This window comes from Sorex fumeus, unplaced genomic scaffold (assembly GCF_029834395.1).
Source record: "Sorex fumeus unplaced genomic scaffold, SorFum_2.1 ptg000002l, whole genome shotgun sequence".
In the NCBI taxonomy this organism is placed as follows: domain Eukaryota; kingdom Metazoa; phylum Chordata; class Mammalia; order Eulipotyphla; family Soricidae; genus Sorex; species Sorex fumeus.
In genome coordinates, this window is record NW_026606059.1 from 23,152,827 (window position 1) to 23,178,850 (window position 26,024).

The following is a 26,024-nucleotide window of genomic DNA, read 5'->3' on the forward strand; positions in this document are numbered from 1 at the left end:
TGATTCAACAAAAAATAAATTAAAAAGAAGAATTCCCTTAGGAAAATCTGGATCATACAAATATGGAGACTCAACAGATAGTAATAAAATTATTTTATTAAATTTTTCCTTTTTGATAAAAGTTAGAATATTAATAAAAGTATGGAAATGTGAAATAAAATCTCACACATATTGGTATGACTATGATAAGACACAACTGGCTCCTGCAATCATTGAACTTCATGCAGGATCTCACTGACCACATTATTATAAAAAGTTTCGTCAACTTTGATTAAAAGAAAAATATAAATGTCCCAAATAATAGAAAACTCTATCTTTTCATCAGATTTCTATCTAGCCTTTGTCTTAAAGCAATCAATAAACTTTTGAAATGCAAAAGAGTAAAAAGTGCAAGGCACACACGTAACACTATACATTACTGATGTTCCAAGAGACTACTCATAATCAGACCTTCGACCAACTATTATTGGCAAAACAAACAAAAGCATCAAAATCTTGTGATGACGATGCACATCGATTCAAATCATTATTTTATTAATGGCCTCTCATGCTGGAAGCACCGAATGAGCTGCAGTGTGTCACCTTACAGAAGATGGCTTATAGCCTATCTCATCGACAGTAAAAAAAAAAAAAAATCTCTATAAACAGAGACATTCAACTCCAGGCACACAAAGTGCCCAACAAATATTTAAATTTTAATTAGAAGTAAAGTTCCATATATCTCTTAGGTATTTTTCAAGTGGACTATGTTCTTCCTAGGTTAGGAAACCCACAGACATTTCCCAATAGTTCGGAGTGGGCTGTGTCTCCACTGTTGCTCTTCTTTTGAATAAATCATATCATCATAAGCTTTCCTGAAATACACTGATAATTTGGGGAGGGGGGAGTGTCTTTAAAAGCTTGAATTATCTGAATAATTAACAAATCTCCACATCTAATTGAACTCAGCCTGAGCATAGTCTCAGACTCCAAGCAAACTTGGTAAAGCGTTTCCAGTAGAACTCGGTCAGGCCAGATGTTCTGGAAGCAGAACTACGGTCATTATACACATGCCAGCTCCTCCTCACTCCACCCTGGGCCAAGACCCTTTCAGCAGCAATAGGCCTGGTTAACATATGACTCCGGCTGCATTGTTGCATGGCATCCAAGCACCCATTTGAACATTTCAGCAACTTTAAACAAGTGTTATTGACAGAGACAATTAAATGGATGCCAAAGACACATGCAGGGGGAGCGCATTAATTATGAGATGGCACCTTTGTCTTCAATATCTACATGACTTCACTGTGACACATAAACACTTTACTATTTTTGATTAAACTGCACCTACACTCAACTCAGTTATACAGAACTGTTACCATAAATCATAAAGTGGTGAGTCCACGTGGTTCCTGGGTGAAGTATTCACTTATGTTTGAGGGGAGTTTTGGGGTGTGGAGAGTTATGGGAAAATGTGCTCGTGCGTAGTGCGTTTGTGTGTTTCTGAGGTGGGAGGCAGTGTGTGTTTGTGTGTTCAGGTGTTTGCGCTATCTTTGAAAGAAGATAAAGAAAGAGAACCCTTCAAGAGGGACACTTCTCTGCTTAATCCTCATCCCTGATAGTGACACTGTACCCCCTTACATTAGAAATTCATTTAGATTAAGTAGCTCCTCTAAAAGATGCGCCATTCACACCTTTAGCTACACTACTCTGCTTTTATAAATGATTTCTTCCCCCTTAATTAAAGGAATGCTAGTTTTCTTAAGGGGATTAGAGGTAGTCTTGAAACATGAAGTGTTTCCACTAAGAGAAAATCTACCTGGGATAAAAATAGTAAAAAAAAAAATCCAGAAAAATAGAAAAGAGCTTGATGGAGTGTAGCTGATGTTTAGGGAGGCAGAGTAGTTCAAGGAAAGGCATGTTGAAAGTAAAACTGAGGGTTCTGAGAGCATGCTACGCGTTCTTTAAATTTTGTCTAGAAACTTAACAATTCTACATACTAACAACTATTTTATCTATCCTGACATAAATATAATGAGTTGATTATTCTGGCCTCTAGACATTATTCTAGAGGCTGAACTTTATCTAAAATTAAGTGAAAGCACTACTCTATACTTGGCTCTATCTCTATATATGTCTATCAATATGACAACTATTCGAACAGTTTGGGGATTCTTTTTTTCTAGTGGAATACGAAAGGGTTCATAGCTCATAATGTAACATGCTTCTTGCCATGTGAGTATAGTGAGACCATCCAAATTTGTGCTGAAATAGTTATATAAGAGCGCATGCCTGTGGTCCCACAAATGTCAAACTTAAAAACAGAAGTGACGCTCCAGATAGGGCTGGCCAATTGCATTTTGATCTCAAAGGACCTGTGATTTTCAGTTGTGATTTGCTAACCAGGTCCTCTCCCTTATTTGCAAGCTTATATTGTTCCACCAAACTTTTTCGACCCCCTCCCTTGTCTTTTTCAATGAGAATACAATAAAATAATTTGAATTCTGATTACTTTTTTTAAAAAAACAAATCCTGCAACTAGAATCAAATTTAACACTGCTTTTCAGCCTTCAAAGAAACATAAATCTGAAACTAATACAAAAAGTGTAAAAATTTCCATATTCAGGTTAATGTTTAGCAACAGAGAAGAATAACTTTTGTTTATCTCTGAAAGCAGCTTTCTTCATCTAAACAAATGACTAGAATAAGATTAAGAAAAACCTGTTTGGGTTTCTTAGATACGCACACGTATTCCAATTTCCTTTTGCACAATGACTTTTATGCAAATGTGTACCACACAATCTCCTGACCTCTTTTACCATCACACCGGTACAATGACAGTTCAATAATTGAAATGGTACATATCTGGTGTATTTGATTTTAAATTGCAAAGTTGGATTCGGTCCTTTTGAAATGAAAATGCATGTGATTCTCTGTTAATTTCAAACTGATTGGGCTATTATTTCCTGCTAGTTTTTTTTAAAGGCAAAATACGCCTGTAGAGCTAATTATTTCATTTTTTATTTTCTTGCCACATACTTTTCTGATTGTGGCTCCTGGTATTATCCTGCGTGACCCTCCCCCGCACCTTGACTTTAGTTCTTAACCCAGATTCTTTCATCCATAACATGGATAATGAGAAAACTCCAAAAATGTTCCTTGGGGGAATGTTACACTAAAAGTTACCTAGAACTAAATCCCACATGTGTTCCTCTCTGCTCACCCTGGAGACAGATTCATTCTCTGCTCTCAGCCAATTTGAATCCAAATATGAAAACAGCATTATGGAATTCTGACAGACAGCTCTGCTTTACAGCAGGAGTAAAGGAAAGAAAAAAAAGGAGAGGGGGGATAGTATAATTACGCCTTCAACATTCTGTGAACACCTCACTTAAAGTACAAATAATGCTATAAGATCCACTGAAATGCAGGTGCTTCAAGTCTATCTGTGTATCTGCATAAGATGGTGGTAGACCAAACAGCTTGCCAGAAAATTCTTGCCATTCTGAGCCACAGATAAGGTAAACATTAAATCTGAAATATTGCCAGATCTTAGGTGTTCTTCCTCAGTTTGAATGTGTAGTACTAAGTGGTTTTTCATTAGATAGTTTTTATTTAGAAAAAATTGGGGATCACTTGAAAGACAAAACAAATTACAATGCATTTTCTTAAATAATGGCTTGATGAAAAAGGGTTTCTTTTAGTACATTTCTCAGTTTACTCATTAGTCTTTTATTCATCTACAAATATTTATTGAGACCTCATTATGTGGATCTCAATTGGAAAAATGTAGAGGTACAAAGATACGAAATTATAAGAATATAATCAAATCTAATAAAATGATTAGCTGAAAAACTATACACATACTTGACCTTGAAAGACTGTAGCTTTCTATTCAATTAGCTTTTATTAACTAGCATTTATTAACCACAATTATAAATATTTCTATACATTGAAGGGAGAATAAAGAGCAATCTGCAGCTTCATTTTACTGTTTTAATTTCCTAGATCAATTTAATTCATCATTAAAACTTCTAGAGGAAGAATCCAAATTTTATAGGGTTTAGCACTTTAGAGGATATTTCCTGAAACATTAGGATGATTTCTTTTAACAACAAAATTCCTCTTTAAAAAATTCTAAGCAAAATAATACTGTCAAAAAAAAAGATGAATACAGCTTTGTTTGTTTTTGCAGTTAGAGCTAGTAAAGGTACTTTTTTTTTCTGAGTCCAGATGGAAAGATCATCAACACATTCTGCCTCTGGATTCTTTGCCAAAATACCATAACCCACAAGCCTTCTACCTTAAACATGAAAGGAAAGGTGTTGTTCTGGTCAAATAAAGAAATAATTTTTACTAGCATACGTCTAATGTTAAAGCTGCCTAAATCCTGCCAAATACATTAAAACAACATCTGTAAAACAGATTTCCATTAAATTGATCAGTTTAAAGTTAAGCAGCTAGGCAGATGATGTTTGTTAAGCTAACCCTTAACCTTTCACCTTTCGCCTCCATAAACCCGACTAAGGACACACGGTTCTTTTGGGTAATACTGCTTCAGGTTGACAATGCAAGAGGGAAAGTGGGGTATTCAAACAGAATGGACACATCACTATACCTAGAACATCAAGAATCAGTATGTTGTCAATGACAAGAAAAAAAACTGATTTCTCGCAGCTGGGTATTTGTCTTATAACTGCTATTTGTCAGTTTCTTTTAAAGTTTGAATAATTCACAATGAAGAACTACACAAATTAAACCCCTAATGAAAATAAATTTTATATGTGTTATTGTCTAGTCATTAACTCAGAGACTACTTTAAGTCTGATTTTAATATTTAACTCCTATTATGAACTATCATTTTTCTAGGACTGGGTCAATTTGTTAGTTTCTCATTTAAAGCAATTAATGTTACTTAGGAAGCAATTTTATTTTGCCGATGCAAGCTGACAAAGCTTGCAAATATTCTCATGACTATACTTAGAAATCCTCTATATCTGACTCACACACTTTCTACAAAGAAGTTTTGAAATAGCATTCTCCACATATTTCTACTCTGGAGTATTTTTCTAGTTACTACTAGAAATAATGAACGCTCCTCAAAGAATAATGCAAAATGATATCATTTGATTTAATTGCATAATACATATCTCTTCAAACTCTTTAATTCAAAATAAGTTATGAAAAGTTTGTTTTCGCTCCCTGACTATTTTTTAAGACTGTGCTATAATGACTGTAGGATAGTAAAGAGAGAAATAAATAAGGAGTGAGGAAAAGTAAATTTAAATGGCCTAGTATATATTTTGTTGATCTGTTTACTGGCTTTGGGGCCATGCCTTCTGGTGCTCAAGGCTACTCCCAGTTCATGCTCCAGGTTCTCTGCTGCAGGTTCTCTGGGGAACATGAAGCTTTTCTGCAAGCAAAGCAAGCTCTGACTCACTAGCTATCTCTCCAGCCCAAATGATGTATTATTTTTAAGGTGAAAGTAGCTATATCACTTGATTTGGGAATCTGAACTCTATTGGCTTTAAAGCCTCTTTAAACAATCTTTTATCACAATTGGCTGTTGTGCGTTCAAAGATAATAGCCAATTTTCCCAGAAAAGGGACTTGAAGAGTAACTCCAGTACCAGACAAGGTTAGCTGCTCAGCAGAGATACGAGGGTGGTCAATTCATATATATGCATATTTGAATAATCATAAAATATATAAATAATTATGAAACAATTTGTTTAAATAATCTTCCCTAAAGAAAGAAACAGTGACACTCTCTATTTCTTTAACTTTCCACATGAGATTAATAAAACTGAAGAATTTGTTCATTTATAACTTTCAGTCACAACAAGTTAATTTAAAGTGTTAGAGGAACCACATAAATATAAATACAGCTCGAATATTCTACAGTGTTCCCAGGATCAATATCTATTATTTATACAAACTTAACATTTTTTTCCCTAGGTATTCTAAAAAGTTTTAATAAGTCAGGTATTAACAAAAAAAATGTTGACAATGGAACGGCCATCAGTTGTGAAATCTATGAATTATAATATAATTCATCTTTGATATTTATTTTTAATATTATCAATTCAGAAGTTTTCCGAGTACATTAGGACTTTTCTTCCTTCAAACCATGTAACCCAAATCTAATGCTTTCATTATTGATCCGCAGAGCTCCACTATCTCAGCAACAATGCTACAAATTCTCACACCACCTATATAGGTTTTTAAGTTCAGTATAGCAATCTAAAATTAGAACTGCAACAAACAAACCAAATAAATAGTGGGAGATCAACCCAAATACTCTGGGATCTCATCTAGAGCCACAATACACCCCATTCTGAGTGTGTTTATAGTCTGAAGAAGTATTAGAAAAGCCATAGGTATTATAATCAACAGTTGACTCCTGATAGTATAGTTATCACTGATTTCTAGTATAAATCAATAAATAACACTTGCAAAATAGATTTTGTAATCATATTTAGTGCTTGTTACAATGACTAATGGTTTGTAATATTTTCTGAATTTTAATATCCTCTAGACAAAAGAAGTTTTTAATAAGTTACCAAGTTATTCATCATAGAAATGAATCTGTTACATTTGTACCCGAACCAAGACAATCAAACCAATTCAGCAGACAAACTGCAGAAAATAAATTAACCAGTAATTAGGATTTAGAAAAAGTCAAGACAAGCTATGCAATAAATGCTTTTCATCACTAGCATCTATTCTTTACACCTACATGACTTTTTTTCAAGCCAAGATAAAAGTACGTTTGCCACTCTATGACTATTTTAATTCACATCACACCCATAGCAAGAGGGGTATACACATTACTGGTTGGGAAAAGTCACACAAAATATGAACCAATCTTAGTTTTTGAAGACTTTCAACTAATCCTATGGAGAGAGTGCTTACTCGATACTTCTGAAAAGGTACAGAAAAAAAATCATATTTAAATTCACCTAGTATGTCATCAAAAGAAGATGATGCATTCATAAGGTATTACCGGGTTTCTTTTCCTGCTCTTAATCATCAGTTATCCAAGAATGATTCATATTTTTAATACATTAATAGAGGGGTTATTTTTATTATTATTGCATGAGAAAATATTTTAAAATTATATCATTTGAGATCATTGTTCTCTTTTACTGCAAATCTCAGTGCAGTCACACTATCAATGCCACTGAGATTGGTACAAAAGGAACCTAGGGCAAATCTGAAAGAAAGAAAATTCTTCAACAGAAGTCTAGTAATTCTTTCCTCATCGTTAACTTGCAGGCTTGAGCTCCAAGCTCTGAAACAGTTAATTCCCTTCTCTGCTCTGTGCCAACGGAAATGGATGTCACTGCTTACCTTGTAGAGCTTCAGGGCCGCCTCATGCCTGTGATTGGTGGTGTGCAAACGTAATTTATCCACACTGTTGGTGTAGTAGTCACAGGCGTTACATTTTAGGTGAACGGGGTTGCCAATGGCAATACACTTCAGCCTCCACTCATTGCTTTTGCCCCCTTCTTTAATGTGAGCCACCAGTTGATATTTTTGCATATGTTTATCAGTCTTGCAGTGAAGCTGGAAGTTGGCTTTGAGCTGAGTGTTGTAGTTACAGAGCTTGCACTGGTAGATATCTCCAATTACAGCTCTCCATTCCTCTTCCGGGAGAGACCGCTCACTGCTCACATGCACGCTTAGAGCCTCCAGGCTGTCAGAGGTGAATTTGTTGCAAACAGCACACTGGAATAGCTTCAGCGCTGGGTCACTGATATAAGGTGACAGCTCTCCTGCAGTAAGGAGGGACAGGTCATCACCCATTAGCTGACCACTGGCAAGCCGGATTTCAGGCGGCAGCTCATTATTTACTACAGGGAAAAAAAATTAAAAGGAAAAATAGAGACTAGAAAACACAGCACACAAAAAGGAAATCTGTAAACTAAAGTCTTGACAAGGAATGCGCTTTCTCTAGAGCTTAAACTATAAAAAGCTATAATAGGATTGAATCAGGATCAATTACAATCATCCCTTTCAACTTCTAAATTCCCTCATCAGATAGCTTTAATTACTCCTACTGGGCATGATGTCATTCTGAAATTTGTATTTTCGAGGGCAAGAAAGTTGATCAATACCATAACAAAACAGTCACATGCTTGCAATTTAAGAGCCGAGATAAACTTACACCAGCACTAATGGTTATTTTGTAATTTGTCTTTAAAGCTTGATGAGTTTGGGTTAATTCTGTGTGCGTGCCTGATACTGCCAAATACCTGGGATCAGGTAACTACATTACTGTTAATTTAGTTATCTTCAATCATCACAGACACCAAAAGATTTTTCTTTTCTGAATTAGCGTAAACATATGTGATTACAGACAGTGGCATAACCTCTTGAGGTTCATGCTTGATACGTTTGGGAATTATCGCTGATGTTGATGCTACCGACTTTGAGACGTGTAGCTAAGGATGGCAGACACCTGATCAAATTAGCATGTGTTCATCAACCTTGAGTGAAGACAAAGTTTGCTGGCCTCTCTTATGTACCCCTCGATTCCTTAACTCCTTCCTTGCTACAGTTAATTTTGGGTTGAAGTGAGGCACAAATGGTTTGATTATCCAGCTTAAAGAGAAAGTCCCTTGCGAGTAAACTGTCCCCAATTTGTTGGCGTTCACTACTTTATCTGGGCGCCTCATGCCAAATCAAAATGTGATTAGAAACTAACAACTGTGCAGAAAAGCAGTGAATACTAACCAAGTCCCGGTGCCAAAGCGGCCGCTGTCGCGGGGTCTAGCTGGAACGGGTTGATCATGAGCTGTGGGTCGGCGGGGTTTTCCAGCTTCATGCCGGTCAGGCCTATGTTCTGGGCCAGGTAGTACTGATACAGCTCCGCCTCTGCCGGGGCCAGGCCCAAGTGCAGGTTATGCTGGATCTGCTTCATGTTCTGCTGCAAAAGCATCATATTATGCATGTGCTTCTCGCTGGTCATGTGAATTCGCAGATTCCTCGCGACGTTGGTTTCGTAATCACAGACTTCGCACCGCCAGGTGGGCTTCTGCTTGGGTTTGGATGGAGAAGGTGTCCCGCAGCCACTGAGGCTCGTATTGGGGGCCGGGGCCGAGTGGCCAAACACCTGCTCGCCGTTGCCGTTTTGGAGATTCTGAACGTTGTTCAGGTGCTTATCGGACTGCATATGAATACTGAGGTTGCCTTTGGTAGTGGTAGAGTAGTTACAAACCTCACAACGGAAGGGTTTATAGCCACACGTGTAGCTCTCGCCCCGGGCGAGCCGGGGGTGAGGCTGTCCAGTCTTACAATAGACGCAAGAGCCGCCTGGCTCGGGGTGTTTCTCCTTCATATGGGCCTCCAGCGTCTGCTGGTATTTGTAGTGCCAGTTACACTTGGGGCATTTGAGGGTTTTGCATGAGTTCCTTGAGTGCATCATGGTCATGTGACCCCCAAGGGACCTCGACGACCCCAAAACCGTGTCACACTTGGGACACTCGATGCCACTGCCTGGAGAGCCATCGCCCCCGGGCCCCGGGGTGCCAGGAGTCCCGGGGGTGAAGCCGTGCTGGTGAGGAGTAGCCGAGCTGTCTTCATCTCCCCTGGCGGTGTCGCTGGGGTGCACGGCCACAGCGCTGCCACCGTCTTTGCTGGCACTGGCTTCGGGGGCCAGGTCCTTGCCACTGACCCCGTAGCTGTTGGCCACCCCGCCAGGGGCCCGGCCCGCAGCCGTCGTTTTTTTCTTGTCTGCATCCTCGGCCCCGGGGGCCGAGGAGGAGGACGAGGTACCCTTTTCGATGAATTTTAGCACACTGGATGATAAAGGAGAAATGCTTTGGTTTAAGAGAGGGAAATCTTTGTTCGCAAGACTCTCGGTGAGGTCGCCTAATACTTCCTCGTCGTCCAGCTCGTTGGAGTAGGCGTCCTCCTCGTCTTCGTCCCTCGCGTCGGTGGGCTCGCTTTTGACGGGGCAGTCCCCGTTGGGGTGCTGGAGGACGGGGCTCTCCTTCGGCCTCTCACAGTTGCTCTCTTGGTCTTTGCTCTCTGACATCTTGCTCGACTCGGATGACGGGTGGCTGAGGGAGACGGAGGTAAGTGGGGTGTTCCCGACCAAGCTGGACAGCCCCCCCAGGTTCACTTCAGCCTTTGGCATTTGGGCGATCCCCAGCGGCGGCTCTGCGGGGCTGGGGGTGCTGGCGCTCCCCTTCAAGAAAGCAAAGCCCGCCGGCAGAGAGTCCCCGTTTTCAACATGAAAAGCGCTCCATAAACCGCGAAAGGTCGCGTCGGGTCCTATGAGGTTCGTAGTAGAAAAGTGGGGATACACAGAAGTGGATTTTTTTGGTTCCAGAAAGCTTATAAGAGGTTCTTTGTCTTTGCCAATCCCCTGTATTATGGCGGAGATGCATTTATGACCGAGGAGCTTCTGCTCCTCCTCGTTGAGGGTCATCCGGTGGTCGTGCACAGCGTGGGTTACGAACGACCTGATGTAACCGAAGGACAGCTTGCACAGGAAACACATCAGGACGGGTTTCCTCTTCCCATCGCTCACGCAACCATCGAATTTGGACAAGTCCACATTGTTGGGGACATCTTTGGACACACAGGAGTGTTTGGCCGAGCCGTCACTGGTGAGATAGTCTTTCTCTCGCTTGTGTCGGAGATCATAGACACGGAAACTGTGCAACACAGGACCAACTCCTGCCAATGCTGAGGTATTTGGGAAAGCCTGATCGGCCGTAAATGGTTTCCCGAGGGATGAAGCGATATGAAAAGTGTTGATGATCTGTGGGTAGAATGACATGGGCGCAGAAGCAGACTGGTCGCTCTTCTCTCCGGCAGAGGCCAGGGAGTCCAGGAACATCGCCGTGGAGAAGAGTTTGCTGCTCGCCCCCGTCAGCGCATTCTGCCCACTGTCTTTGGAGTCCTCGATTATATATGCTGACCCATCGGGCTGGTAAACGATCTCCCCGGTTAAGTTTTCCACGTCACTGTCCTCTAACTCGCTGATTTCACTCTCGTTGTCATCCTTCAAGACAGGCAGGCGGGCGTTGGGGCAGTGGTGTTCCATGTATTTCTGTAAACTGGGAAAGGAAGTGGCACATTCGTTGCAGGGTATCTCCTTGGCTGAGGTAACCTGAGTGGCAGCTGCATTCTCGATGCTGAAACCCAGCAAGACTTCACTTTTGCGCTCATCCGTTTTCAGGTTGTCATCGGTGGAGCTGTTTTCCCTGTCAGGCTCCATCCCTGCAACTTTCTCTGGCACCTCATTATCAAGTTGTGTCGTTCCACATAGCTTTGATGTGCTCTGCCCATTTTCCTGCCTTGAGATAGGAGGGGAGTCACAGGTTTCCATGGCAATTGCTACATGGGGATCTCATTTCATCCAGCCTGTCAGGGACCTGGATAAAAAATAAGGTGAGAGAAGCCATTTTTATTAAATAATGACACAGCTCACTAATAGCCCATCACTAATTTACAGCAGCTGTAAACTTGACTATCTAAAAAGGTGAGGGGAAAAACTTAAGCCCAGCGTACCTATCTATCACAGGCAGACTTTGTATAAATGTAGCAAAATAATGTAGATAGCTATCACAGGCTTGCCTAGATAGCCAAGGTGTTTTTGAGATCGCTGTGAGCAGTCGTCATAAATCTAAAATTTATATCGGTGATCCTGATTTTTGTCATCTCCAGTTTCGGAAAAGGTATACAATAAGCAGAAAGGCTTTTCTCCACCCTCACCCCCATACCATGACAGAAATGTAAATAGCTTTCATTGATGATGGCAGGAATCAAAGAACCACACCAGTAATTTGTAATTTTTTTTTTAATTACCTTTTACTTTTTCAGTCAGTAGCTAGAAGGGGGAATGGAGACCAACAATAAAGGAAGCTTAAAATTAGAAATATTCTAGTCAGAGGCAGCCCAGACCCAACTCTTCTCTGGTTTTCATTTTGCCAGTAAATCAGCTTACTACAAATCTTCCCTGTGCAAAAGCTCTCAGCAGGTATCTGGCTAGCCCTGATTAAGCACCAATCACAATTCTTCCCCACACTTCAGTCACCTCAATGGGCAACAGAACAGAAATTAATATTTACTGCAACCAGTCCTATCATCCTAGGGGACAATCACATTCACTCAGGTTTTTTTTTCTTTCCCACTGCAATACGTAATGAACACTATTTCAAATACGATTTTGATGTTATCAATACTGGTGAGTTTCCCATCCCTCAACCACTACCTCAATTAACATCTCCCCTGGCTTAACAAATCATACATGAGCAGTACTTCCATCTTTGTGTTGTTGCCATCCTTCCTTTCTTTCCTTTTTTCTTTTTTCCTTCCTTCCTTCCTTCCTTCCTTCCTTCCTTCCTTCCTTCCTTCCTTCCTCCCTCCCTCCCTCCCTCCCTTTCTTCCTGTACGTGGGTATCTTAGACACTAAACAACTTGTGTTGAGAATAAGACACACTCTACAAAGTCACATCGGTTTCTGGCCAGCCAAGTTAAGTTACCAAAGGGAACTTGAGTACACATTGGTTACCACACACACACACACACACACACACACACACAAGCTTCTCTTTGTGGGTGAGTGTAGGGGTAAGTGCATGTGTGGACGTGTGTGGAGGTCTCTGCATGTGTGTGTGTGCATGTGTGCCCACTTGTGTGTGTGTCTGCAAACCTCAGCTACTGTTAGAGCAGCTTGATTACAGCTTAAGCTTCTGTGAGTCCCTGCAGATCTCTCCGTTTGCAGAATGATGGCACTGTACACAACGGTTGAGTAGTCTGAAACTTTAGTGTTTATTTTCAGCCTATGTTATAAGTGCTGTCTTGATTTTAGGAAGCAGTAAGCAACCTTTCAAATCTTAAAACTGAAGACACTCATAACTTCAAGGCAAATAGTCTTTTAATTTAAAAGAACCAGTGCTTCTGTGTATCCTGACAATATCTGAAAGAAAGAAGCTTGACATCACTATATTAAATGATCTATTATATGGTGTGGGATAAACATTCCAATGCCTCACCCAGCTTGCCCCTTCTATCCTTCTACCTGATTGTGTAGACTTCACAGTGGCAGCGAGGTAAGAAAAAGAAAAATATAAAAGAAAAAAAAATACCCTGGCATCACTAGAATTACTAAATGCTTTAAGATATTCCTTCTCAAAGGTTCATGTTGAATAAAGACAGCACTGAGGGTCATTGGCATATTAAGAATGAAGAATAACTCCTGAATACTCTCTTCACATAATCAAATTTAATCTTGTCAGCTAAATCAGAGAGGAAGTGATCAGTTTAGAATACATCACAAGATCTGCATAGATTGAAAATGAAATAAAAATTTGTTTTGGTATCCACAATGGTTAAAGTGACACTCGTATTGCCTACAAATCAAACATCACAAAGTTTAGTGTGTAATTTTAACCATTGATGAGCTTCATTGATAATTATCATGGGGACAACCACTGATAATTATCCCCATGGCGTGCATGCAGCTTTTGAAACTCTATGAAATAATCTAATATAACTATAAACATAAGTGATGAATAATTTTCTAATTAGCCCACAAACATTTATGTTTGCTATTGCCTTTACTAACTGTACACAAAGTCTATATACTGATGGCAGTCAAAATGCCTAGAATATGATCCCTTGCTCTACCAAAGAAAATGAGGAAAATAGGAAAAGAGTAGACATGTTCCATACACACAAGGTAGTAAGTAAAACTAAATTCAAAATCCTAGCTTCTAAGATTCAAGACTAAATTAAAATGCAAAGTTCCAGAAGCTGTACACCTTTATTTTCTTCCCTACAATGAGATAAGTTAGAGTGACGTATGAAAGGAAAATTCACCTTAGTTACAAAACTGAGAACAGTTATATACAGATTTATAAGAAATGTCTGAGCTATTCTTATTACTGTTTTAACTGAATTTTCATCTATTCCCCTATAAACATTTTCCAGTCACAAAAACAAGCACACTGAATGCACCTGAAATAAGTTGCATTTAATGTGCAGTTAATAATTTTGGCTAGATCCCAAATGAATTCTGCAATGTATCATCTCAATACTTCTCTAGATCAAACAGACCCTAAATTTTAATTTTATCGTAATAGATCAGATGAAACTTCAAAAAAATGTCATATTAATGCTATATAGAAAATAATTCTGGAAAGAAAACTAGAGTCTAACCACATGTCAAAGCAATATGGTCAGACAGATTTTGTTATAATACTCCCACATATTTTTACACTAAGTTGCATATCAATTTCTTTTAAAGAAGCTACATATTAATCAAAAATTAAGCCAAAACTTTTCCTTTCATACAATCCAATTTACATTTCATTCTAAAAGCAACAACAAAACTATCCAAATCAATACAGCAGCAATATATTACCTAACTTTTAAATGTATAGCTAGTTCAACTATGACCATGACAATATTTACCAGTATATTCTGAATCATATTTTCTCATGCAGTTAAAGTGTTTTAGATCAATATGAATCAGTGATACTGAATATGATGCTAACTGATTTCACTGCCATGACAGGTGAAATCTTTCTTTTTCCAATATGACCCATTCAGAAAATTTACACTAAAGTTTTATTAGTCCCAGTAAAGAGACCACAAAGATAACCATTCAGTTAAAACTACAGAATTCACCCCCAAGTTACTATATAACAAGTAAATTTACTATAAAACTTGTTCCACCATTAAAACCAGTTTCCATTTCATCAACATCTAAGCTCTGCTGCCAAATCTTCAGTTTTTAAAAATCAACAGACTTCTCAAGAAATGCAAAGAGAAAAACCTAATAATTTTAATGCTAAATTCACAGTACATACCTGCTGGTCTGCTTAGAATATGTGTGAACACTTTTTGGGGAATTCTCAGTAACCCTCAAGATCAGTGACACTGATCATGTAAATCCCTTTTTGGGAACTAATGGGCGATGTGCAGAAAAGAACTTTTATTGCTCTTTCTGGCTTGCTTTCGCTCTGCAGTCTCTGCTGCCTAAATTCTGCTCTGCTAAATGACCAAACCCACCTACAAGGAGTCAGGCTAATGAAAGGGGATGCTTTCTGAACAATAGGAGAATTCCTCTGCATTCAGAAAGCTGCGTTCCCATTAGAACCCCCAAATCAGAGAGGCCAGTTTTACCTCTGTTTTTTAATTGAGATTGTCCCAGCCCTCCTCAATGGTCCAGTGAGACACTGTTTGTGAAATGATTAAAAAGAAGGAGATCTGATCAAGAGGACAGAATAATGGGGAAAGAATGCTAAGTTAGCCACTCTGCCAAGTGCTGCGAAAGAAGACCAATGAGCTCCTTAGCCTATTGTTTTTATTCTCATCTGTTCTTTAGCCATCTCAGAACACCCGGAGTCTTTCTTCACCCCATTTTAAACAGGCTAAAAGTTGCCACTTAGGAGAGAATTTTGGTTACAAGTTACAAATCATAACAAAAAATAGAAAATAAATAAATATCCTTGAATTATATCAAGTTTCCAAAAGGTCATCACTGTCTCTGCTGTGGCCTTTTCCCCATTCCAAATCCTCTATCAATATGTCATAGTGAGTTAGGCAAAGACAAAAGAGAGGCGCAGTGTGGAAACGGCACATATATCTAATCCTGACAAAGCAATGAATAGACCTTCACAAGTATAATTATACTTGTTTATTTGTTGCCACGTACAGAGAACTGATGAAAAAAAATCCATCAAAGTGGTATTATGCAGACACCAAGAGCTTCTTTTCTTTGGTCGCAAAAGCCACATTGAGGCTTAAATTCCTTATTGTTAAATTCAGAAAAGAAAAAAAAAAGATTTTTGGCTGGACTTTGTGTGTGTGTGTGTGCCTCAGTTGCTGACAGATCTTTTGTGCACCAGGCTATATTAGTTCACACAACTACCTCATTTTTGTCCATGTTGGAATTCATAATTACAAACTACTGTACAGAGGTTTTTAAAAGGGCGTGGTGTGATGACCAAGAGGGTCGTGGAATTGCCCTTTTCTCACGGTCTCTCTTTTGATATATCAAAACCCAGGTAAAGTACCTGTGTGGAAGTAGCAGTTACGTCAGAACACATCTTTGATCTCCGTCTTTTAAGTTGAGCTAGTGATTTTTCTCTGCAATTTGCGTATTTTAGTATACATTTAGTACTGCATAAAAGATTGCGTTACTCCTTTCCCATCACAGTATTGGAAAAGCCAAGAAGAAAGAAGGCAAATTCGCGAGGATGTCAAAGAATTGAAAATATTAAGCAAAAAGTTTCGCACCCAACTATGAAGGACACATTATGTTCCAATAGACACGAAATCAAACAAATGACTTTACAAAAGCATATTTTTAGAGGTGGAGGGGGCAAATAACGATTTTTTTAAATCTTGCAGGATATAAATATATCAAAGTAAAAGCAATCTGCATAGTTAATGTTTGTGAGCTTTACAATTTAAAACAGAAAAGCTGTAATTTTTCTTTGCTGGCAATCTGGAAACACTCTGGAGTTAATTACAGCTGATTCAGAGTGAACCACACAAACAAAGACCAGTCTATGTCCAGACAATTATACTGCATTAACCAGCTTAGAGCTTCCTGCTGATGTTTCAGGGCTCTTCTGTTACACCCTTCTACCTTCCCAGCACGAGAGAAAATGCTTCTGCAAGAAGGAATTAATGAAGAGAACTGCAAAAGAATGTGTGACGACCTCTCCTGGCATGAAAAAAATCTTTCCACCCATGTCACGACAAAGGGGAGAAGGTAATTGAGTTTGAATAGAAGGATGTAACCAAATATATTAAGCATTTAATACAAGCAGATTTTTAAAGAGGGAAAGTTTCCGAAGACAAACATGAATGTGCCAGTCAAATAAGTCATTTCCCCCTCTTTTTTTTTTCAGTAAAATCTAAATTAGCTATTAAATACAGATTTACTTCCTTCTCTATAAACAAGACCCTGGTGATCGATGCAGAAAGATCTTCCCTCTCCCTCTCTCACTCCTTCTCTTCCTCTCCCACTCTTCCCACCCTCATTTCCCCTCATTACTTCCCTCATCTTTAAACCTACATGGACTTTATATAACAATTACTCATGATTAGGCATATGTGATGGAGAACTAAAGAGGGGAAAGGTGCACTTTACCAATGAGTCTAATAATTCCTAATTTGATTAGTTGTGGGAAACAGGAATTTTACCCAGTTTTCTTTACAACTTTAATCAAACTCCAGCTACTTTCCTTTGAGAGAAATCAATAATCTCCTCTTAACCAAATTACGCTATTATATGACTCATTTTACTTGTTTGCTTCAGGAAAATTTCATAATCAGTGTGCAAGATGGACCCGTTCGTTAGCTATCCTCTATAAACAAACTTTGGTACTTCTAACCAATCTAGTTGATTTCTAATTTTCTTATTCATTCTAATTGAAAATGAATAGTTTGCATTGGTGTGAGACAAGGACATGAACTGTAATTATGTTCAATGCCTCTTTCTGATTCTGTCTTTGATACTGTTTTGCTAGTATTCCAGCTGACATTGGGGCTTTGTAGTGATTGCTTCATTAAAGGGTAAGGATGTTCTAATCAGCTAAAGAATTACTAGAAAGCTGTTGTTTGCCAAATACTATGAGAATATACTGACTTTTCTGGTGCTTTCTTCACAAAAAGAAAAACAGATCTCTGAATACTAGTGACCAAGTCTCATTTAAGTATAAATCATCTTCCCTTTGTCTCATTCATGCAAACTGGGATTAGAGACAAATGTATGATGCTTTAATTTTTCTTCCCAAAGTACATATGCACCTACAAGTCAAAACAGGTTTTATATTAAAATACATAGCAACTTACTCTGGAAATAATAAAAGGTTATGTAAAGCATGCTCAATTTTACAAAGCATCTCAATGATGGATTCAAAAAGAGTTTCTTATCTCAGGCATCTCACTTTGAATCCCAACCATATTTGAAAGTTCAAGTAAATTACATTGCTAACAACAAAGCTTAAAAGTGAAAACTCTTAGCTCTCCTTGAAAAAATATGAAGCACATCAAGAATTTATGAATTTGAAATTTGTTAATATTGTCTTATTTTTCATATGCTTAGAGTTTTAGTTTTTAAGATGTAATTGACTAATCTCACTGGCACACTCACAGTCTAAGAGCATTCAGCTGATAATGCTTTTAAGTTGTCACATAGGAACATTTTAAAAATTAATCTTAATTGGTTTTATTGAGGTATATACAGCTAATGAATACTTGAATTCCAAAAGCTGTTTACCAGAATAGCTGAAACCATTCCACACACATACTTATCTCATACAAAATATGAAGACAATATAATCTAACTTATGCAAGTTTTTTTCTTTCTCTTCCTGGCCATATATAAAATTTATTATTGAACTACATATAGAAAAATCTGTGAAGGGAAAACAATTATGTAATTGTATCTATTCCATTATTCCCAACAATGTAATTTCATAACCAATGTAACAAGTGTACTGGTGTGTAATAGTGTAAGCATGTTTTTTTAAATGTCGTTCTTTGCCAGCCAAAATTACCATTATTTTCTTTATAAAACTTATCACAGCACAGGTATTCCAGCAAACATTCCTATTCCCTGAGCAATGATTTTAGTGATTTCTCATGATATAAATCTGGTTTTAGTGAAGAAAGTTGCATGCATCATTTGCATATCATTATCAAATGCTTCTTATTATAATATTCCTAGAATTTATCAAATATAAGTCTCTTTTTTACGGGTTATTTTAACGTGCTAAATACTTTTATATTAAAAACCACAGAGGGCTAACATAATAGAGAATTACACTCATAGCACAAAGAAATAGCATAAAGCAGAATGCCAGGTTTTCTTCTGGATGACATATTCGCAATTTGTGTTTGATCACTAATATTTGCTGGCTATTTTTCTATTATGAAAAAAGTTTTGTTTGGGTGGGAGTTTTTTGTTGTTGTTTGTATGTTTGCTTTATCTTGCCCTAAAAGTTAATTTGACTGCTGTCCATAAGTGGAGTGAGCAATTCAGTAATTAACTTTTGTGTTTTAAATATATGAACTTTAATTAGATTTCATTATAAACAAACAAATGTCAACCATTATTATAAGCTCCTTGGTTTACCCACATATTATCCCTTTTCAAACAAACTCGATGTCAGACAAATTAAAATCAAGCAGCCAGCAATTTTGAGTTGAATTTTACATGATCTGCTGGTAACCTGATTACTTTAACTTCAATATCATTACAGGAAAAGTATTTCAGGAAAAATAATGACAAGAATTCCAACAGGAGACAAGCTTAATTGTATTGATTCAAAAGATGCATGTTCATAGGAACCATGTTGAAAGAATAATGTTATCTCAAATCTACAGTTTCTATTAAAATAAAATTGTCCAGCATGAAAGAAGCAATTAAGATTAGTGTCTGCAGAACTAGAGATACTAAACTAAATAAATAATTATCTGAGCCCAATTATCTTATACTTTAAGAAGCAAAATACCAGTGTGGAGTAACTACAAGGCATGAGGTTTGCAGGTTTATTTACTGACTGGTGTATCTATTAGGGCCAAGAACAAGTGGAGCTGTCAGGACATAATGAAGGTAAATGATTAGTTAGCACCAAGCCTGAACTCTTCTTCAATGCAATAAGAGTTAATTAAAGTTTACCACCAAACATCAACGAAAGCAGGATGTTGATCAGGTTTCAGCATTAAGTGCAAACAGACAATAGTTGGCAGCAATTAGTGCAGCTATCAAATGACATGCAATGATAATTATACATTTAAAACAGCTAAAGAGCTGGGGGAAAAAACTAATCAGCCTCTTTGAGGACAAATACTCAAAGGGCAGGAAACAGGTATCAGATTATTTCACTTTAACACTGTAAATCAATAGAATTAAACAAGAAAAGGTTGTATGGGTACATTATCTGAAAGAGAACATTTCACTAGACCGAAAATGAATAAATCTGCTAGTATCGGTCTATCAAAGATAAGAACTGCAGTAGCTAAAGGAAATAAGTTGCTTTTCAATTAAAAGTGCAAGATAAAGTTTGTGTAAACAAAGTTGAGTGTCGTGGTTTTGCATAAATTCAATGCGACAAGTACTTTCCCATAATCAGTGTAATTTAAATTGAATAATAATGTCCATTCTAACATACTCTCCAAAAGACTTTCTGCTTAAATGCTATCTTCGTGTGCCATAGCATCTCCCTGGAAATTCTTATGTGAAAGTCAAAATTCTTCGAATGCAACTAGACTTCAAATAAAAGTCATAATGTATGACTTCAATCTTGCTATAATAAGTTAACCTGAATACAGCCTATCACTTAAAAATATATTTTACATGGTCAGGGATAGAACGCATGCAGGTGTGAAGTGCTGGATTTGATCCCTCCACCACACATCATCATCATCATCGCCATCATCATCATCATCATCATCATCATCATCATCATCATCTTATCACTTGGTTCTTTTCCGTAGTTTCTGGGCTGCACCATAGAACAAGTCTTCAGAAATCTATCCTCATGACCCCCACCTTTCCATTTTCCCATCTAATTTTGTATACAAAGGTTTTGCACACTGTGTTGGCTAATCCCAGTATTTTCCTGGAGCTAACTCTATGTCATGGGCAACTCTTAGCAAAAAAACTAAGTCTTTCCCAAAGCCCTTTCTCCCCCTTCAGTACTCCTACACTCATTGGTCCTGACATTTTCACTTCAGCCATGACAAATGAGCTGATGACTCTGATGTGATTGCACAGGAGAATGGCTTTATCTGCAGATATATCATTAACTCTCATCACCATCTCTTAATATGGCTCTTTTGGGTTAATGTGTTGTGAAAATTTGAGGAAATTTTCGTGTAAATATATGCACTTTAAGTGGTAAGAGGCTAACTTCATCAGAGAAAAGAAATGGACAAACAGAGAAACCAGAGTGGAGAGGACCAGGGGAGAAAAAAAGAAGAGGAAAAAACAAAAAAAGACCAGCATTAACTAAATGTTGCTCTGGGGATTTAAGAAACTCTATTCAACCTCTGCCCCAGTGCAAACCAGCCTGTCTTCTTAAAGGTCCCTTCCCTTCAACATGAGACACTGGAGCAAAGCAGTGTGTGAAGAGGGACAAATAGAGTTTCTGAGATAAACACGGCTAATCGCATGACAAAAACAATTATTTGTTTTTGCCCCCTGTGTGGAACATATTTTATTCTAGAACCCTTAATTCCCTGTGTTATTAAATCTCCTTAAATTAATTTTATTGGGGGAAGGGAATGTCAAACCCAGTTTCACTCCAAGATAATTGTATTCTTCAATTAGAAGGAAGCAATATTTTGCCAGCTATTTATTACTGTGAAACCCTTCAAGCTTCGAAGAAAAGGGAAAGGTAAGCCTTCAAATTAACATAAATACCACATCTTTCTGTGAAGTTATAACCCAAGTTCCAGTTACATAGTGCCTGTTCTGTATACTGTGGAGTAGAACCTCTTGCCATTCATCTGAGGACACATAGCCAATCAGAGCAAGCGTAGCATAACAGACCTCAGGAAAGGAGGTCAGGCTTTGAGGTAAAGTGCTATTCACTCTTGGACCATGCAAGGAGCTCTTTATTCCTGTTCTTATTGGCATGAGTCGCCCTTACTAGAGCAAGAACAAAGCCAAGTGCTCATGTGAGGTTTATGAATAAATCAGAGGTGAGCCACTTTAAGTGCTGCCATGACTTCCTTGTTGACAGTGAGCACTTAAACAGGCTTCTCTGACCAGCAACTTCTGGCAAGCCATAATGATTCCTAATCTGCACCCTGCTTCATTTCAAGAACTACATGACCCACCCCATTTTTCCTGCACGTTTTCACCTTTCAGATAATTCTTGTCCTATCACTAGCAGCTTAATTTTACGATTTCAGAGCAGTCTGCTTAGCCTATGGTCATCATAAAAACTATAATAACTAAAATTCTTCCTTAGCTTGGATTAAAATCACATGTAAGAAAAAGAAAGGAGGGGAAGAGAGAGAGAGAGAAATCTATAACGTGACAGAAATTCTCCTTATGTTAATATTATAGCAACTTTGGATATGGGAGGAGCTAAGCCAACAAAGGAGAAAAGACATAAAATAATTTGTAAAAGGACACACATACATATTATATTAGATCTCATCAGTTATACTCTGTAGTTACATGCAATTGCCCAGGAATTTCTCTAAGTTTCACTTTCCTTGCCTGTTAAAAAAGAATTGTGCTATTTCCTTTCTGATTGCAACAGTCTAAGGTTCTAACATAAGACCCATGTATATTGCTCTGGAAGGTAGTTTTCCTTATGGAATTTCCAAGAGAGACTTGGATGCTTTAAGTTTTTAAATAAACATATATGTTAAGTACCATTCTTTTCTCATTCATGTAATATATATTTATTAGTCAGCAAGGATTTGCCAGTAATGTCCATTACAGTGAATACAGTGATTAAACAGACACAGGTATCACTGTCAATTGAAGCTGAAAGTTATTTGAGGAACACATAAACAAGCATCATGAAAAGTGTTAAGGTGCTAGTTGTTTTCTTTCTTTGAAATATGCCCTTATCAGAGTGGAAAGATAGCTCAACAGGCTAAGTGCATGATTCATATTCATAAACTTTCCTGATTTGGATTCCCCGCAACATGTGATCACCTGAGACCTCCTGGGAGTAAGCCCTGAGCACTGATCCAAGTATAGTCCCTGAACACCATTGGGTGTGGAAGAAAGAAAAAGAAAGAAGGAGGGAAGGAGAGAGGGAGGGGGGAAGGAGGGAAGGAAGGAGGGAGGGAGGGAGGGAGGGAGGGAGGAAGGAAGGAAGGAAGGAGGGAAGGAAGGAAGGAAGGAAGGAAGGAAGGAGAGAAATATGTCCTTATCATATCCATATACAAGAAATGCTTGGCCTTAAATTACTTCAAATCAACTATTTAAGTTCAGGGTCACATAAATTACCAGAATATAGACAATCATACAATCTCTTTTTTTTTTTTTTTTGAGAGAGAGAGGTGGGATTTACACTATGCCAGGCAGTGACTGAGAACCATGTGGTGCTGGGATTGAACCAGTCTGGCCACATGCAAGGCCAATGTCTTAATCCCTGTACTATCTTCTGATCAATAATTTTTTTCTTTAAATTTTTGTTTTTGAGCCACATCTAGCTATGCTCAGGGTTTATTCCTTGGTTCTGTGCCCAAAGATCATTCCTGTTGGTGTTTAGGGGACCATATCAGTGCTGAGGACAAAATGACAGGAGGAGAAAGAAGCAAACCCATCATTTTAAAGTAAAACTTTAACAATGATTATGAAGCATACATTTATAAGTAATAAGAAAAACACACTCAAAACTGGAAATCTATTATGCAAATACAATGATAAACCCACCAATATCAAAATAATTATAAAGGTCATCACACATACATTATATTGGGAAATCACTAAGAATAAACAATTTAAAATTATAAACAGGTTTTAGTTTTTTGATGGTCAAGATTTGTTATTAAAAGTTATTCATTATCTTTCTCAAACCTGGGTAGTCTTCCATTGACTAACCAGTAGTATATACAGAAACTATATCCTCCTCTAAAAAAGCTAGGAGATTCAGAACTTAAAAAATTTATCAAGAAATTTAATGAGTCCATAGTATTATTGAATGATTACTATTCTCTTCTCAACGCTGGTGTATACACTTTGACCAAAATGATGTCATATAACAACACCTGCACTCTTTTGTGACATAGAATATAATTCCACATATGTAGAGAGGTATTTTTATGACATTTGATTCAGTTTTGGGAAATCTTTTAGTACAAAGCCTTTCAAGAAAGCTGAGTTAAGTTCAATATTGCAATGTGCATGGTGATTTCTCCTATTATTGTACTAACTGGACAGTCTGTACTCCTGAGATCCTGTGGTTTAAGTAAGAACTGAATTATTTTTAAACAAGTTCCACTCAATTTGCTTCATAGCAAAAAACTTGAAATTCATTATACATCAGAAACCCCTAAGAACCAACGCAACATGTGATGCAGAAGCAGCAGATAATGAGGTGGAAGACCATTCACTGAGATGCCATCTAAGTATCTGACAATAAGAAAATATGAGATGGGTGCCATTTTCTCCCCTGCCTGAGTCATATGGATGCCTAATACTTACCTCCTTCCCTCGTCAGAGAGAGGGGCATTGCTACTGAGAAGATCTATGTAGACAGATATACTTTATTAAATGCTGTTCAGTTAAGCATTACATTAAACTCAGCTATTGAAAATAAACACAAAGGGAATGTAGGTATGAGGTCCTTTAATAGTCACTTATTTTAATGTCCACAGCACTTTTGTCTTATGTAATCTCAATGAAAACTTTGAAACATATGGAAAAGCCTAAGCCCAGAGAGATTAAATAATTTGGATAAAGTTATTCATAACAAAAATTTAGGTCAGATGTCTAGTAGGTCCCATTAATGTTGGTTGGTCTTTGAGTTGTCAAGAATAGGACTAGATTTTCAAATATCTAAAACATCAGTTAAAATAAATTCACTTGAAAAAGAAAAAGGTATCTAAAATAAGTAGAATCAAAAGAATGACTGGGGTCAGAGAGTTAGTCTATGGGGTAAAGACCTTATCTTGCATGTAGGCAACTTGGGTTCAATTCCCACACCACATATAGTCCCCCAAACATTGCCAGGAGCAATTCCTGAGCACAAAGCCAAGAGTCAGCCCCTAGCACAGTTGAATGTGTACCCTGTTCTCTCTCTCTGTCTCTCTCTCTGTCTCTCTTTCTCTCTCTCTCTTTCACACACAAGCACACACACATATAAGAGAAAGTGTCATAACTAATGTCATTCTTTTATTACACTATCTTGCCTGTAGGACACCACAGAATTGTGGTCATATACTTTAATCATAGCAAATAGAAAACTTGTTCTTCATGCCATTTTTTATTATTAAAAATGTATTCTAAATCACTGAGATCATCATAAAAGATCATCACTTTATTAATCATAAAAGTACTTGCTCATTCAAAACACCTAACTTCCTTATAAAGCAGAAATATCTTTATAGTCACAGTTAACAAAAGACCAGTGAGATACTGCTGTCTCATTTCTTCTTAGTAACAGAAAAGGCATTCTCCCAAGGGAGACAGTCTCACTGTTAGATTATCATTACACATTTGCCTTCCTTCTGTTCACCATGTCCAATGCCACTATATTCATTCACCCAACAACCCCTTTCCAAGAAGCCAGTATGGCTAAAGGATCACAGGTTCCAGAGTTGGGACATACAAAGTTTTGTCCTCATACATTCTTACTTTGTTGACTTACTCCATAATAATTTCTACTGAATTTAATATCCTCCATTTCAAAATTATCTGGTTCAACTTAATAGCTACAAAGTAGTTCTTAGACTTTAACATCTTGGTAGTCTCCAGTTGCTTCATGATCCTCTAAATTCCCTTTTCTAGGGAAACCGTATTGACTGATTATTGAAAACTAAAAGAAACTTATAGAATGACGATGTCATAGGCTATTCCTACAAGTAGATTTAAAGAAGAAAAGAGACACTAACATGGGGGAAAGGTGGATGCATATGTGTGTACACATTTCTAGTTTGTATCTATTAAACCAAAATAAATGACTCATTCTCAGCAGTACATCATGAATACTTCATTAATGAGCTTAGGAAAATTTGAGCATTAATTGGATTATTCCTACATACGTGGGGAAAAGTCCTAAAAGCTGTATGTTACAGAATTCACATTAAGAAAGCATTTCAGGTTTAATGAATGTACTTCGGGAAATGATTGGCTTCTTTAATTTAATCTTCCCAGCAAGAAAATGTTTTAATTCTCCTTAAACTTCTTAGAAAGTTTCACTTTGTTTTGTTTGTAACAGTACAACCAGGTGGCATACACCAGCTCATATGATTTTTTTCTATTTTAACATTGTTAAAGCTATGGATTTCCTTTCTTCTTTACAGTGAAGGAAAAGAATTTTATAGACAGTTATAAAATGCATATTTTAACCCAAAAGTCAATTTTCCCTGGTT

General features: G+C 37.6%; 1 protein-coding gene across 1 annotated transcript in view; it reads right to left on the bottom strand.

Annotated features, from left to right (window-relative positions):
- Positions 1–26,024, bottom strand: part of ZFHX4 (zinc finger homeobox 4) — a 214,214-nt gene that overhangs the window by 178,805 nt on the left and 9,385 nt on the right. The window contains 2 exon segments of the mRNA XM_056130418.1: positions 7,332–7,834; positions 8,718–11,368. Coding sequence (XP_055986393.1) covers positions 7,332–7,834; positions 8,718–11,322 — 3,108 coding nt within the window. The 5' untranslated portion in view covers positions 11,323–11,368.